We start from the raw sequence: 18,740 nt of genomic DNA on the forward strand, positions 1-18,740 counted from the left end.
GAATTACCTAATTGAATCATTCGTTTTTTTCTTGAAATAAGAAAATTTTTTCCAACGAATTTAACCATTCAAGGTATATATATTGCGAAATATATATCTGTTTACGCGAACAGAATGGAAACAATGAAGCCGTTCGATTCACTATGGAAACGGTTGCATAATCGACGAAATTTTCCTTATTATATTATACAATACACCCACGCGCGATCCTCGCCAATGAACCAACCGCTGAGAAACAACAAGAAACGAGAATCGTGAAATCTAAATCGAGCGTTTCACGCGATTCGTGCGAATTTTCCTTCGCGTTTGACAATCGATCAGGACTCGAATAAAACTTTTTATTCGCGAGTAGATTGCACTAAAACGCCATTCAATATTCCGTATTTTTATATCAATTCTTCACACAAAGCGCGCAGTGTTTAAAATTTATTAACTAACTATTGAGCAACATTTTTATCCAAAGAAAGTATGCAACGAAAATTCTTCTCTGCACCACTAAGACAATAATTCAACGCTAATCAACGCCGCGGTAATAAGAAACGCTGTTTCGAGTCGTTGTGCAAGGACGATCGCGATTAGGAGTGTTCGATCGCGGATCGTAAATCCGGAATCTCGATTGGCCGTCTGTCCACTCCGATCGCGGATGATTTAGGGGTGCCGGTTATCTTCGCTCTTTGTTTCAACGATTACTCGAGGAGATTCTACTTGATGGATGCGGACAGTTGGAACGAGACGATTGCCATGAAATACGATCCTTATTTATTTTTATGCGCCATCGATCAAATAATTCGTGATTTCTCGAACTAAAAAAAAAAAGCATTCTTTAAATTTATCCAAAATAAATATATATATATTATGTATACATTACTGTAAATTTTAATTTGTTAAAAATTAACTTCCTTGCAAGTCTCTCTCTTTGTCTGTTTAAATTATTATATCGTTTTTTAATGAAAGAAAAGAATCTTGTTTCGAACGTCGTTCATAAATATATATTTGCACGTAACTCGATGAATTATCGAAGCCGAAGTTTTACCATTGCAAAGAAATCGTTTCGTTACAACGATTTTTTATAACGTTATAACAATTAAAGTTAATACGAAAGAAATAGAAGAGGAGCGCTCGAAACGATGTGCTCGGCGCGGACGCTTTCACCCAAATGGAACGATTCGATTTGTATTGAAAACACGAGCGCGTTCGAGGACGTAATTGCCTTCGATTTCGTATAAATATTATTTACACTTGAAACTCGAATATCGTCTCCGTGTATATAAACAAAGTATATCGCGCGACGATTAAATTTATCGAACGAAATTCGAATGTTTTGAATTTTATTTAATTTCCTTTGCCTTTTTTTTTTAATCTAATCGAAAAAAAGGAGGAAGGAGAAATAAATATTTTTTTTTAATTCCATCGAAACTTCCGAACGTTGACAAGCAAAAAGTTAATTCAAAGCTTCGTTTATTATGAAATTAAAAAATAAACAACATATTTTTTTATATATTTTTTTATATATCAATTTTGTAGCATTAATAGCAGTGCTCGGATCGATATCGACTCGTGTCGTGCGTGAAAATTTTCTGAACGAACGCCTTTAAAAAAATCTCTTCGCCGATCTGGAGTTTATTCTTCAAATTTTTCACCTATTTTGTCCGAACACCGTGTACAGGCTTCACTTTTATAAACATTCCCTCGAAGCCCCTTTTTTTATTTTTCTTGCTTTTCCCTCATAGACGTCCATCGACTCGTGATTTACTCGACGAGAAACTAGACAATTGGGTCACAGCTGGCCCGAGCGAATACGAGGCGATACAACCCGCGGCGGGTTTCGCTAAGGAACACGCGTGGGTGAGACAAAAGCCGCGAGCCATTGCTCGGGGATGTTGGAAAGGCCTAATTGATTCGAATCGTTGGGTTAATTTTAGCATTTCCTACGCAGACTCGACTACATTCCCCATTCCCTATCTTTGCAAGCGGTTTCAGATTCGCGGTTCACCGATTTCCGTGCAGCTAACAAGCCTCGGCCCAAACCATTGTGCGGCCAACTCAATCGTGTATGTACAACGATAAACGGAGATACCATCGAATCATGATTTTTATTTAAGAACACGAATGCACATCAATTAATAAACGTAATGAACCTATACGTGCATATATTGGAAAATGCTTGGGAGCGAATTTACTTAGTGACTTGTAGCTTGTACTCCTATATAATAAGATTTCACCTATCGTTGGACAAATAATATGTAACTTTTACTATTATATAAATCGATAAATTAATGAAAGAAAGATACTTAAGTTGCCGAATTCACAACTATTTGTATTTCGTATATATATATATATATATATTGTTGTTTTCTATTTTTCTCTAAACGGACGATTAAAAACGGCAATAAAATGGAAGAACGGTCAATAAACAATCGTAGCGCGGAACGAGCAACTTTCTTCGAGAAACGTTTTCGCTTTTCGTCAAGAGAGCAATTCGAATGGAATTTATCTTGGGCGAGATTTATCCAGGATAAAATCGCAGGAGTAACTTCCACATTGCCACGTGTGTACAATATTGGTACCGTAACTGGCGCGAAGCTTTTATATTCTGAAGTGTTATGAAGCTGCCCTCGTCCGGAAATAGTTGCGGTGCGCGTAGAGAAAACGCTTCGAGGATCATTTATCCGGGAACTTAATGGCGTGCAGGAATGTCGTCTCGAGGCGTTTGACGTTGACACCAAAATGGCGCCTCTCGCGGAGAGAGGGGGGAGAGAGAGGGACATCGAAAACCTTTGAGGGCGATCGTCCCGGAAATTGATGCGTGCAGCATGCGTCGGAGGACACGTCCTAAAAGCTTCGAAAGTGCTCCCTCTTTTTCTCTTTCTCTCATCCGTTTCTTTTATTAGATCGCGCCCTTCGCCGTCGAGCGTCATCGAGGAAAGCTCGATGAAAGTGGCCGCATACGCCATCCGGCCGTGATTTAAGTGTCTCCAGCGGAGAGATAAAAATCACGGAGGCAGGCCGGTTGAGAATTTTTAATTCCAGAGCGGGTGGAACGACACACGGTGTTTTTTAACACGGCTGGAAATAGTGGCTTCCTCGCGGCGAGGCGCCCGCAAGGTTGCTAGGTCTAAAATTAATCTTTCGATCGAAACGGTATACTTCCGATAAAACCGTATTTTAAACATTTAGGTGTTTGAAATAGTTGAACGATAGAACGGTAAACGAATTCCCGCGAGATTGCTAAATATGTATTTTCATCTGAGGAAACGTCGATACGCGTGTTGTTTCCGATTTCTTAGTCTTAGTCCGATAGGATTGGGATTCGAAACATTTCGATTCTCTCTTCGAATCTATATTTGAATCTTGCTCCGGCTTCCAAAACTTCTTCGATGATCTGTCCACTTAAATTTCTTAAACGATATTGATCCGAGTCGAGCTTGTAAATTTTGCAAAGTTCGTTTGTAGAGGAATGGTAACGAATATCTTTTTCTTTTTTTCTCCTTTCCGTAGCATTGAAGACGCCACCGGCGTTCCACGAGCAGAGGAAGCAACTGGAACGGGCGAAAACCGGTGATCTTCTGAAGGCGAAGATCCAGCAGAGACCAGGCAGGGAGGAGTTGGTCAGGCAGCATATCCTCGAGGATGTGGGTCACGTGGATCCAAGCCTGGCCGAGAGGCAACGGATGCTGAAGAAGGCCAGGTTAGCCGACCAGCTGAACGACCAGCTCAGTCATCGACCCGGACCGCTCGAGCTCATCCAAAAGAATATTCTCCACACGGAGGAGCCTATCGAAAGGGCGGTCAAAGGTGAGCGTGCTCACCGCAACTCAACCGCGGTCTTTGATCAAAGATGATCCTCGTGAAAAAAAGAGCATCGCTTAATCACTTTTTCTCTTCGAGCGTATCTTTCCACGCGTTTCGATTCATTCTCCTCTGTCCCCCGTACAGAGGGTCACATTCCCTTCAAGGCCACTTGCGAGGGCCAAGTAACGAAGCCCCAACACCCAGACCACTACATCACCTTCGAGGATGACTCCCAGAGCTCGGAAGGCGCGCCCTCGCCCCAGCTGGAGTCCCGGTCGGACGTTCTGGAAACGGCGGCTGCCTCGGCTGGGATAGTGACCGTCTCCCTCAGTATTCCGACGACAGGCGGTGCCGTGGTGGTCTCGTCCACGTCGCCTGTGTTCCAACAAGCGTCCAACGAGTCGACGATACAAACTTTCGCCGAGCTGTGCAACACCGTGGTCGGCTCGCAGCAGCAGCAGCAACAGCAGCAGCAACAGCAGCAACAACAGCAGCAGCAATCCCATCAACAGGCCCAGCATAATCAGCAACAACATGCTTCCACGCAGGTGAGCCGGGACGAGGAACCGCGTAAATCCTCTTTGGCCGGGGATGCTTGATTTATCGGCCGATGTAGATGGACGATAACGTCCGTCCCCCCCTCCCCTCCCCCTCTCCGCAGAAAGAAAGACATTTAAGGGGACAATAAACCGGGGGAGGGGACGGTTCGACGACGATGTCGATGTTCGAAAAAGCACCGAAGGGTAAAGGGGAGGAGCGAGGGGGCAAAAATAGATTTACGTCGGACGTTAAGCGCTGCTCATAAATTGGCGGTGCACCGATGCGAGCTGATTAATCGAGGATTCGACGGGAGTTAAAAAAAAAAGGGAAAAAAGAAAGAAAAAAGGAGAAAAAAAGAGCAACGATCTCTGTTAACAGGCGAGTCAGACAAACGGTCCATCGACGACCCTCCTTCCACTGGCGCCGGCGCCGAGTCCGATGTCCTTGGGCTCGACCACATCCAGCCTGAGCCCCCTTTCCAATATCTCGATAGCGTCGCCACCGGCACCACCGCCGGCCGCCATCACCCCCAGGCCTCAGGCGAGCCCCATAGCCGCCGCCTCCACGTGTCAGAGGAGCGACGCGCCCGGCAAGGATAAGAACAGGAAGAAGTCCAAGACCAAGAGTCAACCGAAGACACGTACGATCAAGTTTCACGAGTACAAAGTAAGTCTCTCGTTGCGATCTATCCTCGTTGTTGCATTATATTCCTCTCTGATACCGAGGGATTCGTCGCTCTTCGACTATCGATGTATACGTATCCGAAGCGCATTGTATAATACGCGAGAGAATACAGGATGAATCGACCGTAGGCATTTTAATACTTTCACTCTTTTATAATTCCGTTTATATTTGTCGGGTAAAACCGGTGGGCGTGAACGCGCAGCTTTTATGTGCACAAGGTGCGAATATATTGCTTAAACTTGGCCGTACGCGAAAGTAAAAATACGTGTAACGTGTATTTTTATGGGCTGGGTATAAAATTTTAAATCTCCACCAACCTCCACCTTTATTTTCGAGTAAAATAATAATCGTCGCAGCGTACCGGCGATTAGAGGAGATAGGAAAGAAACTGGGACGAAAAACGGAACGGAATATAAAAAGATCAAGACCGAGAAAGACAAAACAGAAGTAGGGGGGGCCTTAGACAAAGAGCAAACGAGAGAAACACGAAATTCGTAAGGGGCGAAAAAAAGGACAAAACGGGAGAAAAGAAAGCGGACGGGAATGGCCGAGGAAAAGAAATAAAAAAAAAGAAAAAAAAGGAGTAAGAGCGGACGGTGGGGAAGGGATGAAAGCAGAATAAAAAGGGGTACAGACCGTCGGTAAATCTCGGCTCCCGTAGCCCGCGAGGAACCGATTCTTCCTCTCTCTCTTCTCTCCTCTTTCTTTCTCTCTTCTCTCCTCTTTCTTTCTCTCTCTCTCTCTCTATAGTCAAAGGGCGAAACGCAGAAGGAGATCGTATCGGGTGATTAACTCTCGCGATCTCTCGAAGGGCCCAAAGCCCGAGGCCCACCTCGTTAGCTCTGAGTAATTCGAGCGCTAATTGCGCCTAAGAGCGAGAGGAAGCCAAGAAGCGGCGAAGAAGCGGTGTTCCAAGGGGGTCCAGGTAGTAGTGGCAGCGAGAGAAAGAGGAAAAGAGGGCCGGGCAAGTTCGTGATAGGTGCCAAAGACTCCCGAAACATTCGGGATGTGGCGTTGCTGGTGTGAACCGGGAACGGGCGTGCAAATGAAGGCGCAGAAAATATCTTGATGTATCATTTATCACCCGTTCCTTGCCCTCTCTTACGTTCTCGATCCTTCTCGAACCTAAGTAACTTCATTTTCGTCCATCAGCCCCCACTTCGAATCTCTCTTTCTCTCGAAGAAGAAAAAGAAGAAGTTTGATTGAAATATCGAAAAACGAAATTAGATCGTCTCGTGATTTCTGTTGTTTATGATTGTTCTGTCTTGCGAAACGATGATTAATAATGATTGATGTTGAACGATTGTTCTCAGGGGCCGCCAAACGCGCAGAAAACCTCGGTGTCGTCCACGAGTTCCGGTCTCGGCTCGGCACCACCCGGCGAGACCAGCTACGAGCTTCTTCTTCAGCAGCAGCAGTTATTCCTACAATGGCAGCTCGAATGGCAGCACAAGGTACACGCGTTAGTGAAAGAAAGTGATTGGAAGGATTAGAAATGTCGTTATAAAGCGTCCACTTTCCACGCCTGTTAGTAACAAGCGAGTGGACGAATCTCAACCGGATATATCTCGTTAACGCCACGTATCTACTTTCTCCGCCATGATTTGCATAGCAATTACGTTATCACGTCTAAATTTATAATCGAGCTTCAGTTACGAGACAACCAACGCCGGTTACCCAATTCGAACATTGATTTCATGTATATACATATATATATATATGTTTAAGCAAAAATTCGAACGTTGCATAATTCGATTACCTTGTTTAGTATCCTCAGATCATTCTACCGGCAGCGCAAAAGCCATTGTCGTTGAACAGTAGCGGGGCAAGTGACGCTGGTAGCATTAGCGGGAGCAGCTTGAACGCACCGAGCCCCGCACCCTCGAATTCTTCCAACAATCCCTCTGAACAACCACCTTTGAGGCCTTTGGGCAAGTTGGAAGATATGAAAGGTGAATATCGCTTCGTTGTTTGGATGGAGAATGACAGGATTAATTATCGAGATAAATGTTATCCTTGCAGTAAGTGATCTCAAAGTGGAGTTGAAACGTCGAAACTTGCCTGTATCTGGCTCGAAGCCGCAGCTGATCGAGAGATTGAAGCCGTTCACGGAATCGTCTAGCGGCAACTCGACGTCTAACTCGAATGGGCCCCACGTGACGCATATGGGCCATATATTGATGGACACTCCGGGACCAATGACGTCCGACGAGTCTAGCTCCCATGCCAAGAGTCCTGGCTCCGCAGTCAAGGACGAACCGAATAGTCCACGGACCGATTCACCGCATGGCAGCGAGCACGATGATCCATCCAGTCCTCCAGGTACTTCAAACATATCATATTTCTTATGAATTATAATATTGTATTTTCAAGAGATAACATTTCGAGAAATGAATTTTTCGGAGCGCAACACACGTCGGTGTTTTCACGATATAGTCCGTGTTTCAGGAGACGACATAATCAAAGAGCAAAGGAAACGGATAGAAGAGTTGCAACGTGAATTGTACAAATCTCAACAGCAACTTCAGCAGATCCGTCAGACCCAACCGTCTACAGTTCACGCTGAGAAGCTGGTGCTGCAGCAACATATACAGAACAAGATGCAGCAGCAGCAGCTGGCGCTACATTTGCAACAGTTGCAGCATTTGCAGCAGCAACAGCAGCAGCAACAACAGCAGCAGCAGCAGCAGCAACAGCAAAGTCAACAACAACAGCAGCAGCAGACGCAGCAACAACAACACGCTACGTTCCAACAGCTGAACGCGAAAGCTAGCCTCGCCGCATTCCTGCAGGCACAGCCAAATAATACTACTGCCATTCTAGACTCTTCGACTTTGACCGCGATTAACAATAAGAAGAACCAGACGAAGAACAGCGCGACGGTTCAAATACCTGCTGCGATAGTTTTTAATCTACCCAAACCTACGAAATTGAATGGAACATTGTTGAGCGCGTTGGTGGCACAAGCCCAACAACAGCAGCAACAAACCGTTACCGCAGAGGATGGGAAACCGCCACCACCTCAGTACGATGAAGCCGCGAAGTTACTAAAGGTGAACGATGATACCACTCTCTACAGCATTAGATATAAAAGAAGAAGAAGAAGAAGAAGAAGAATTTGTCCTTCGTTCAAGTTTCGCTTAAACGACACTATTCCGTTTCAGGTAAAAATTGAACCAGTTCAAAAAAGTCATATCAAGAGTCAAGTGGTGGATGACGTGCTGGAGATCCTGATCAAGAATGGCGAATTACCACCGAGCGCCGCACAGGACCCGGCCACGCCAACTACACCCAACAGACAGCTACAACAAAACTTGGTATTCACGGCGCCAGCGGATAGTCAAAGTCATTCGTTGGTTTTCGCCGCTGCTAGTCCAATCAGTCCGATCAGCCCCATCGCGATGGAGGTTTCCCAGAGCGATTGCGTGAGTTCACCGGCGCCGGCGCCACCGCCACCGCCTCCTTTGCCTCTGGCAACTTTCTCTATACAGCTGCCAACCGCGTTACAACAGTTGCAGCAGCAAGAGGAGATCTCCTCGTTCAACACAGACCTGTTAAACTCGGAAGGTGAGCTGGACGCCGCGATGCTTCTTAGCCCGCAGTCAAATCAGCAAGCGTCGCCCGACCCTCAACCTCCTCAAGAAGTAACGTCGTCGGATAACGCGAATTTAGACCTTAAGGTATCAAGCCCGATCGCGGATGATATTGTTCGAAATTAATCCAAGATACTTGTTCGAATCATTGATGAAATGGTAATACATGTATTGCGTTTACATTTCAGGAACTCGAGCTAGATCTCGAGACCTTAGACACGATGGATTTCAGTCAATTGGATTGCGACTTGGGTGTAAAGATGGAAGCGCCTCAAGAGTTGATGGACATCGGCGACATGCCCATGGACATGGATGATCCAGATTGGCTCGATTCATTGATGCCACAATCTCCTCCAACTTCTTCCACGACAGTGGCGAATCATCATCAACCGACGCCACCGACGAGTTTGTCGAGCGGCACGGATATTTACGATCCGCTGTTAGCCAGTAGCCAAGATCCGTTTGATCTCTTCAACATGGAGGACTCTGATTTCAAGATGTCTTCCGATCTTTTAACCTGGGACAAAGTCGACTTCGCGACCTAGCCCGAGATTTTTCCTCGGAGCTCGGCCTTGTGTACTTAAATCAACGGGAAACGAAAAAAGATCCAGCGAAGCACAAAGACGATCCAACGGCAATGCCAAGTGCTATATATTGTGATTAGTCTGTGACTGTTTTTTGGTGCATTTTTACGAACCGTTTTGCAGTTGCTTGCCTCTGACATTGTTCTCCAGCGACTTCGGCGCTGTGCAACTTCCCGTGAACGTTAAAAGAATTGTACTTACACGTAAAACTTATGCTACTTGTTATCAAGCGGAGAACTTTCTTACGAGAGAAAAAAAAAAGAAATTAGGAATAACTAGCTGTATTATTTTCAATCGAAGTTCGAAATTCTAGGTGAGTAATTTATAAGCGTGAAAAAAAGGTGCATAAAATTGCGAGAGGATCGTAGCGTGAAAGCACAAGGGTGAGAACAAGACCACGAAGCAATCGTTTCTAAGGGATTTTATAATAGAAGATAATTGTCAGTAGAGAATGCACGTATATTTTGGTCTTCCTCGGTCAGTATGAGTACCAATGCACAGAATTTTCGTTCTTTCGTTTCACGGAATCGATCGAGCATTGGAATCATGTCATTTTCTGCAATCGTTGCTACTTGAGATCAATATAACGATCAAGAGCTCAAAAAACGGTTTCACTGGAAAACGATATCGCGTATCTCGATCGATCGTTCATTCGAAAGAAACGAAGGTAAAGATATGCGAGGACGAACCACTAAACAAAATAGCGGATACGTCCCGCAAATGGAAATAAGACAACAACGACGATATCTTCAAAATTCTCCAAAGAATTTCCTTACGAGCGTTTTTAGCTAGTTTTTACTATCCAGTCTACAGTCGTGTGTTGCTTGAGTTTTAATAACTGCGAATAGCGTGTGTGTTAAACAGGAAAACGGGAAAGCTGCGTATATGTTTTTCTCGTATGCTTCCCTCATCCAATCTCATTTCTGTCAACCCCATTTCTCCAAAACAAAACCGTATTCAATTATAATGTTATAATTGGGATAATTATTTACGAGAATATATATATATATATATATATACATAATTTATGGTTATACATATATATAAACATATGTATGTATATATGTATACACGTATACATATGCATATATATAAAATACAATGCTGTATGCCGAGTTCGAAAGTAAACATGCGTTGAAAGAAGTAAAAAGGAAAAAAAATAATTAAAAAAAAGAAAGAAAAGGAAAAAGAAAGTTCGACGGCTTTCCCGCACAGCTATACATAATTTTTCTAAGGCAGAGCATGTGATGTTAGTGGTTACACATACATATTTTAATCAATAATCGCATAAAAATTTTCAGAATGGGTGCGGACAAAAATATACCGATGTCAGGGTATTGTGCGGTTCTCCTGTTTTTTCGTTTCCCTTTACGAATCTTTTTTGTTGTTTTTGTGACATTCCATGTTTTCAAACGAGCAAGAGATCGAAGCTACGCGTACCACGAGCCGCGCTTTTGTCCATATATTTGAGCAAAAGTTAAGAAGAATTCGTCTCAGAATTTTAATTGATCAACCGAAGTTTCTAACCTAACTTTGTATTTCGCATTATGTCCAATTCGGAATAACACATGTTTATAATAATTGAATCATATCATATAAGGCAATATTATATACAATAAACAAACTTTCTATTATGTTTCGTGTTATTATACTATAAATGAACATAAAATAGAAAGCATAAAGTCCTGCATTTTTCTGAGGCATTCTTTGCAGAACCAAGTGGCTTCGTACGCCGACGTAACGATAAAGGATCGCACTGCCTAAGTCGGTAATAAAGAGCGAATGTAATGAGTGCAATGTTACCTAGCGTGATTAATGTATGTGAAAATGTGTATGTGAGTGTATCGAAACGATTTTAGCGTATGTGATCAGCGATGGTGCTAATTGAAACCCCATTTAGAGCTATTAAATTTTCCTCAAAATGTCACAATTGAATCACAAAGCAATCTTTTACATTATAGTCCAACAAAATTATTTTAATTTATATTATTTTTATTAAAGCAAGTATGTCAATTTAATTGTTTGCTGGACAAATGAATGAATTCAAATTTACGGTGCAAAGACTGCTTTATCGATTCAAATGATCCCCTATTTTCATTAATCAAAAGTGGCAGTTTGGCAAGCAAGTACATACCATCATTGTTCACTCCATATCGCACAAAGAAGCAGCAAAAATATGCAACATTCCAAACGTTCACATGCAATAGAGAAACATCACATGAGGCCCCGAGACACCATGCTCCTCGTAGAAACAGCCAAGCAATCACTCGTAATTTTTATTTTGCGATATTTTGCAAAATAATTCTCATTTTCAACGAAAATCATTTCCCGAAAACACTATCTTTTAAATAATTACTTAAGAAATTCACTATTCAACGTAATCACAAGTAAAAATAAGCTAATAAAACAAGAAATATTCGGCACGAAACTCGAGCGTAACATTCAGTCCCGCCATAATTGAACTACTGAATTTACAGTGCCCTCTAGCGTATCTTTACGCGGTCAATTCAAAATCGATGCATTTAAATCGAAGCTTGTACCATTTATTTTGTTTGTTTGATTAAATATTATTAGAAATAGCTTTGTGATTACGCTATTAATTCTGCATTTAAGTTCAAATCGTGCAAATAGAAAAATATGTGCACGAAAATTAAAGAGAGAACATGGTGCACAATCGGGGTAAAAAATCGTGCCAAAAATCCCCTTGCCACCGCGTATCGCTTCGTCATTATAATTATATCACCCGTTGCCATGACAATAAATGTTTGTATCGTGTTGTAAAATATTGTATCATACGTAAAATTAGAGTCGTTAAATGCTGACGATATGTCGTCCATGAAATGAGCTTGCTTGTATGAATTTATTTAGGATAAAACAACTCAGTCGCGTATAAATGATTACAAGTAAGCGGACGACATCATATGATGACATCGATCAGCATACGGCGCACGATCCCTCATCTTTTTTGTTTCTTTTTTTTTTTTTTTTAACGTTGCTTAGCATTGCAATCCTGTAATTATTTCATTTTCTTCGAATCATGAATCATGAAATCTATCGATTGATTGATTTGTCAGGCTGTGCGAATCTGATAGTCTGTCATGAGACGCGTGAAAGTGTCTTTGTTTGTATAATGAACGTATGAGTATTGTTGGATGAATATGTAAACAACAAAAAAAAAAAAATAAGCGATTAAAAATTCTACGGGACGAAACTCGTCTGTATATAGGATTTTTGTGACATATACTTGTAATAACAAGCTACATGAGATTGTACTGAAAGTGAAAAAAATAATGTAATACAAACACGCGTACGCGCGAACACACATACATACAATACACGAACATATTTTGTATGAGCATGCGAAAAAGAAAAAGATATAAGTTTTGTTAAGTATCTATGAATTTATTGTAATAATGTACGTTTAAGTAACGATCACGTAATTATTGCTAGAGAGAGTGTTATTTATTTTTATTTGTTGCAAATTTATCGATTGCCTTCCATTTGAGTAAATAAATAAATTTAAAGTTATTCACTAAGCTATTTATTTCTTTCTACATCGATCGTAGTTAGTTATTACCTTATCATGATATATTTTAAATTCATTTTTAAATTATTTTTTTTAATTTTTTTATTTTTAAAACTACATGCATCTAGAATTTTTTTATAAATATAAATTTAAAAACTATCTAAATGCGCATGCGCGTACTCATGCGCATTAAATAAGTTCGAATGATAGTTGATCTATACATAAATGTCAAACTGAAGTAACTTTATTTCGCACTTTGAAAGATAAAGTAGAATAAAATCGAGTAAGTGCAAAAGACATGAAAATTTATAAACATGTATAGTGATTATGTGCGTACAATATTTTTCCAAATAAAACGTAATCAATTTTCATATAATTATCAATGTATTATATCTTATAATGCACATCATATCACAAACATAACCTCTTTGATCTTTATACACTAATTTATTTTAGTATAAAATTACTAAAAAATACTTTTGATTGATAATTATTTTAAGTCTTTATATTTTTTTGTCAAGTGAATCAAGTTATAATATAATTATAAAACAACATTGAATTAATTATATATTCTTCCATACTTTGGTATTTTATTATTTATAGTATTGCATTATGCTATTTTTAAAAAGGACAAATTACCTAAAATTTGTTTCATTGTGTGAGTATATATTATAGTAAAAATTACAATTTGTTGAAAGTGACAATCAAAAAATAACAATGAAACGCAAACCAAAAGTGACATCAAGTGATGCAACAGCCCCTAAGAAGCATCATTGGGCAACGGGCTTACTCGTTTCTATGGAAGATCCTCGATATAAAGTAAAAGAAGATGATAAAATAATTGTCATTAAAGACAAATATCCAAAAGCTCAATATCATTATTTAATCATACCAAAAATAGATATTCCATCATTGTGGCATGTAAAAAAAGAAAATGAAGATTTATTATTACATATGCATGCTATTGCTGAAGATTTAACTAAAGAACATAAGGAATTTGAATTCCTGTATGTATAGATATTATTTATATTTAATATCATTAAAATTAAGTTATTATAAGTATACTACATATACTTATAATACTTATATTATTTTTATACAGTATTGGATATCATGCTGTACCAAGCATGCACAGATTACATTTACATGTAATAAGTACTGATTTTAATAGTCCTTGTCTAAAGACCAAATATCATTGGAATTCATTTACAACACCTTTCTTTCTACATTCAACAGGTAAATATATCTCTATGTTTTTTTAAAAAAAACATCACTTTTAAAAAAACATTTTATTTTTTACAAATTACAGATATTTGTAATCAATTGCGCGAGAAAGGTGAATTAAAAAAGTTGAAATCTGAAGAAAGTGCGCAGTATCTGAATACACCGTTAAAATGTCACAAATGTCCAGCCACTCCAAAAAATATGCCGGACTTAAAAAGACATTTGTTAATACATTTATCTGATAAAATTTAAAAAAAAAGTCTTTCGATTTTAACACATTAAGGGGATCGCTACCGTCAATGTAGCACGCAGAATAATTTAAATGAAATAAATTATTCATATAACTAGACGTGTTTTTCTGTAATTCTTTAAGTTATATCTCAGTTCAATGATAAAAATATTCTTATGCAACATGGGTTAACATTAATATCATCTTAAATATTGTAACTAGTATGCAGTGTACAATAATTGTAATATAAATAAATACTCCATTCTGTATATACTTACCAAAAATTTATTAGAATCCTTTTATATAATTTAAATATAAAAGTAAAACTATTCGAAATTATAAATTATTAATTATATTAAATAAATTATAATTATAATTGATGATAAAATCAGGATAGGAAAGGTCGTGTTGATTAATAACACAAATATATACGATATTTCGGAAAATTTACTATAAATAAATTTGATGTTAATATTAATAGGTTTGTCGCCTATAATATCAATTACGTGCTAACTATTTACAGAGTCTTCTTATCCAATGTGAAGTATTTAGTGTGTATACGTAAATTGTTGTGTAGGTTGTATTGGCGTGTAAGTGTATTTTAGTCTGTATACATTTAGTAATACTGCAATTAATAGTTGAACCGTCCTTATTACGCCGAAACGGTAGGCATTTGAATGATCGCAAGGCCTTGTTGTTATTGCTTGCGTGATTTACATTAGTGTATTCGAATGTTTTCTTTCTTTTTTTTTTTTTTTTTACATACATATGTTCTTGATTTTTTAAGTATTTTTTTCTCTTCTGAGCGTATAAATTAAATTAGCTATATCTTTCACGTTGAACGCCTCTCAACAAACACACTAGAGATTTTTTGTTAAGTTCAGCTAGAGTAAGTGAACTATAATAAAAAAGGAGGTAAGCGTCGCCCTTTGAGGTTAGGAATCTCAAGACCAGTCTCCAAAACCGACGGAAAACTATTTAATAAAAGCGACTACCTTTCCCCTCGATAGGAGTCGGCGCTTAGGAAAAAAAAATATATGTACATTTCCATCTGAAAGTTTGCAACGTCTGCATAAAACGTAGAACCTGCAAAGTTTACAACAATGGAAACGCAAGTGCCGCACACCGTATCACCGATCCGCGATTAAAAACGGTTCGATCGATGATAGGACATCGAACGCATTCTTTCTTCGAAAAGGAAACAATTCGTCGAGACATCGAGGAACTATAATATCGGACTTGACCGTGAACGATTGAAGCGTCTTTTCTGATAAAGCAATATTCGCACGCCTCTGAAATTTTGAGAACGCCCTCGACGCATGCTTTCGTTTTCGACAGAAAGACTGCGTTGATGCTTCATTTTATCTACTACTACCGAGACGCTATTCTGCATGGATGAAGAAGGATAGGAAATGGAAAGAAGGAAATTATCGACAACAACTATCGGATACCTCCTCGCGATCGATTCTCACTAGTTGAAGAGAAAGAAACGACGAGAGAATGGACGATCGTCGAGCCTGTGCGCCCCGTTTTCGCCCGCAAGCACCGTACGTGGCACGCCAAAAGCGGTCATTTTGGAAAGCCACTGGGCACAAGGACAATGCCGATCCGTAAACGAATCACCATTATTTCGAGCATACTCGTGCAGCTTCGCAGGCACGACGACCAAACCACTCTCCGTCAAATCCCTTCTCCGAATACCCTGTTTATGTCTCCTAAATATCGCGAGGAGATGGTGAGATATGGATGTCTTTATAGTACAACGTAGTATAATGAAATGGCGCGATCGAGTCGTGGCAAAGGTAACGTCAACAAAGTATTAACCTAAGCGCGTATTCGGCCTATAACCTACGAACGAACGTTTATACACGATTTCCCTAACTACTATTCACAATTCATAAATATTTTATATAACTGTATGCATCTATGTGTATATATATACCTTTTTATATATATATATATAATATATATGTGTATATAGAATATTTATGTATAGATAATATACAGCTGTATCGTACAGTTTGGCCACGACTTGGTCGCGCACGAAAAGAACGAATAGCGTTTCGGAAGTCGATGCGCGATAAATTGGCAGTATTATTTACAAAGTATCTAAAATTACATCTAAAGAGGATAGTAATAATATAAGTTACAGAACGCATTATAAACACGTGCATACGCATATACACGTGACGCGCACGCATACGTATACATGTATCTACGTATGCAGCAATGATAATATAATAGCAATAGTAATGGACACAGTAATAGTAATAGTAATAGCACTAATAATAATGATCGCAGTGGTGGCAGCGGTAGTAGTACTAAGTCTGTATGTGATCTACGCGTAAACGAGGCGTGTGATCTAACGCGGAAACATAAACGATAAAAAATAAATAAACGTAGGACGTGTACGGCGAATAATAAATTAACAAAAGATCGCGCGTGAGAAAAAAAAATGAAAAAAAAAAAAAGAAAAGAAAAGAAAAGAAAAGAAAGGAAGAGAAACAGAATCGTTTATACTTAAATATACGTCGACAATTACGAGGGGAAAAAAATACTTATACGTTTGTAATACGATGAAATAGTTAATTAATATCGCTAACGATACAATCGTAATAGCTTTACTAAATACTAGAAAAAAAAATTATAGTAAGAATGACAACGACAATAGTTTGAACGCAACGAGTGTGGTGGTGATAGTGTATGTGTTCGTGTGTGTGATTCTCGCAAATCTATACGGGGTACTACTCTTAAAGCTATCCTTTTTTTTTTTTTTAGATTCTATTACCTATCTACTTAATTCATAAGGTCACATTCCTGTTTCACAAGTCTTCCGCAGGAAGAGAAAATTCTTCCCAATCTCCACCGCTTTTCTTTTTTTCTTTTTTTTCTTTTTTTTGTACAACAAATACTAATTTCCATCTCATCCTCCATTTTTAAACAACTACTAAAATTTATTTCTTCCGATTAAGATTCTAAACACTGTCCTTCTATAGTTCCCGGCTATACACACATTGTTCGATCGTGTCCGCGAGGGCCAGATTGGAGACAAAATAAATCGAACTAAGAAACGAATGGAAAAAACGCCGTGGTCGGACAACGATCTTTGTACTTACAAATATATAGAACTATATGTATACAATTGATATATGCTTTACGAAGCCTGCTCTTCGTGAAATCGCGCTAATATTTACAACGTATCGAGAAGAAAAAAAGGGGTAACGAATAACGAGAAGAATACTGTAATATGAAGAGAGCAAGAGATTCAACGGAACAACGCGCAAAATTCCGGGAATCCCTTTCAGGCAACGTAAACTGTTTATTAAAGCTGCAAAGCGGCAATGTTGTCCCCACTGCATTTTTTTCTTTTTTTCCTTTTTTTTTTCTTTTTTTTTCTTTTTTTTTTCTTTTTTTTTGATTAACTTCGACTATATAAATTGACATTCTAGATTTGTTGATAAATCGACAGCGAGCAGATAACTATGAATTTACATGCTCTCTCGCGTTGCTGTCGATTCTCTCTTTTCTAAAAAAAAGTCGCCCATAATTTTTCTATATTAATTTTGACTATATTTGGAACAAAATTGCTACACGCTGCTATTGATATAAACGCGTGTGATCGATGTACGCCTGATTTTCATTCACTATCTTATAATCTAATCATTAATCTTCGTCCTATTATGGTCCAACCAGTATATATATATACTATTTTTCCTCGTTTCTTTTCTTAAATATTTACGAAGCATCGGCTTAATCCGATTGAAATTTTGATTGTGATGTTTCGATTACGTATCATGAATATTTAAACGAAATTCGCGCGGATGAAGAACAGTTTTATTTTCCTTTCTCTATAACGAAAGTAAGGATCAGGCGACCTCGATCACGAACGTTACGTCACTCGCAGCGCTCAAACGCTGTGCGAATGAATATACACAGCTAAAAACCTTGCCTACAAATTTCGCTATTCCCTGTGTAATTCATGTGCTAAAAGACGCCGTGCAGCCTTTTTTATCAAGTTCATCCGAGTTCGACAATAAATAGCAAAACGATACAATTAGTGGGAGAAAAAAAAAAAAAAGATGGATAACTGCACGATTTCGATACGCTTTTTCTTTTCTTCTCGTGGGCGTATCCCTCTTGAGCTTGGTCAGAGGGCCGCCGACACATTAAATTTTTACCTAGAAAATTTTTCCTAAACTGTACATAACGCTTCGAAAGCGTTAGAAAAACGCTAACCTATCCTAGAATGTGAATCCCTCCTAACGCCGAGTTACAATGCTAACAAACCATCTATACGAACGCCTCCTCTGGCCACGAACGGATAATGATATATCCGCGATCGAATCCCGCGGACATTGTGATTACCGTAATCGGTGAAACGTTCATTCGCCCTGTTCCATCCGAAACGATTTCCGTTCATCAGTCTTCTGTTTAAGCGGTGGACTCCTGCAGGCCGTAGTAATGGACTCGCATATTCTCTATCGCTCTACACCATTCCAATGCGAATCCCTCGGGATCTTCCAGATAATACGTTCTGTTTGGCTGTAACGAGATATAAATGATTAAA

At 39.4% G+C, this 18,740-nt stretch overlaps 3 protein-coding genes across 35 annotated transcripts in view; 2 read left to right on the plus strand and 1 right to left on the minus strand.

Annotated features, from left to right (window-relative positions):
- LOC107994781 (myocardin-like) overlaps positions 1 to 12,722 on the plus strand; it is a 291,174-nt gene extending 278,452 nt beyond the window's left edge. For 13 of the 25 annotated variants that reach the window (XM_062081678.1, XM_062081676.1, XM_062081687.1 and 10 more), the window contains 9 exons: positions 3,499 to 3,795; positions 3,937 to 4,340; positions 4,711 to 4,998; positions 6,331 to 6,471; positions 6,786 to 6,969; positions 7,040 to 7,339; positions 7,454 to 8,070; positions 8,182 to 8,697; positions 8,799 to 12,722. In XM_062081678.1, the coding sequence (XP_061937662.1) occupies positions 3,499 to 3,795; positions 3,937 to 4,340; positions 4,711 to 4,998; positions 6,331 to 6,471; positions 6,786 to 6,969; positions 7,040 to 7,339; positions 7,454 to 8,070; positions 8,182 to 8,697; positions 8,799 to 9,155 (3,104 nt within the window). In that variant the 3' untranslated portion in view covers positions 9,156 to 12,722. The remainder of the gene's footprint in view (positions 1 to 3,498; positions 3,796 to 3,936; positions 4,341 to 4,710; positions 4,999 to 6,330; positions 6,472 to 6,785; positions 6,970 to 7,039; positions 7,340 to 7,453; positions 8,071 to 8,181; positions 8,698 to 8,798) is intronic. The other 12 variants (XM_062081738.1, XM_062081755.1, XM_062081748.1 and 9 more) reach the window with 3 other exon arrangements.
- Positions 12,723 to 12,880: 158 nt separating this feature from the next.
- Positions 12,881 to 14,446, plus strand: LOC107994706 (aprataxin). 2 transcript variants are annotated; one of them, XM_017051723.3, is made up of 4 exons: positions 12,881 to 13,003; positions 13,419 to 13,727; positions 13,823 to 13,956; positions 14,030 to 14,446. In XM_017051723.3, exons 2-4 carry the CDS (start codon positions 13,438 to 13,440, stop codon positions 14,194 to 14,196), a joined length of 591 nt encoding a protein of 196 aa, XP_016907212.1. In that variant the 5' UTR covers positions 12,881 to 13,003; positions 13,419 to 13,437; the 3' UTR covers positions 14,197 to 14,446. The 2 variants fall into 2 exon arrangements, with proteins under 2 accessions (XP_016907212.1, XP_061937921.1); XM_062081937.1 differs by having other exon boundaries at positions 12,921 to 13,378; positions 13,457 to 13,727.
- A 156-nt stretch (positions 14,447 to 14,602) lies between these two features.
- Positions 14,603 to 18,740, minus strand: part of LOC107994871 (3-phosphoinositide-dependent protein kinase 1) — a 491,030-nt gene continuing 486,892 nt past the window's right edge. For all 8 annotated transcript variants that reach the window (XM_062081837.1, XM_062081856.1, XM_062081881.1 and 5 more), the window contains one exon: positions 14,603 to 18,715. In XM_062081837.1, coding sequence (XP_061937821.1) covers positions 18,605 to 18,715 — 111 coding nt within the window. In that variant the 3' untranslated portion in view covers positions 14,603 to 18,604. The remainder of the gene's footprint in view (positions 18,716 to 18,740) is intronic.

Source organism: Apis cerana, linkage group LG1 (genome assembly GCF_029169275.1).
Source record: "Apis cerana isolate GH-2021 linkage group LG1, AcerK_1.0, whole genome shotgun sequence".
NCBI lineage: Eukaryota > Metazoa > Arthropoda > Insecta > Hymenoptera > Apidae > Apis > Apis cerana.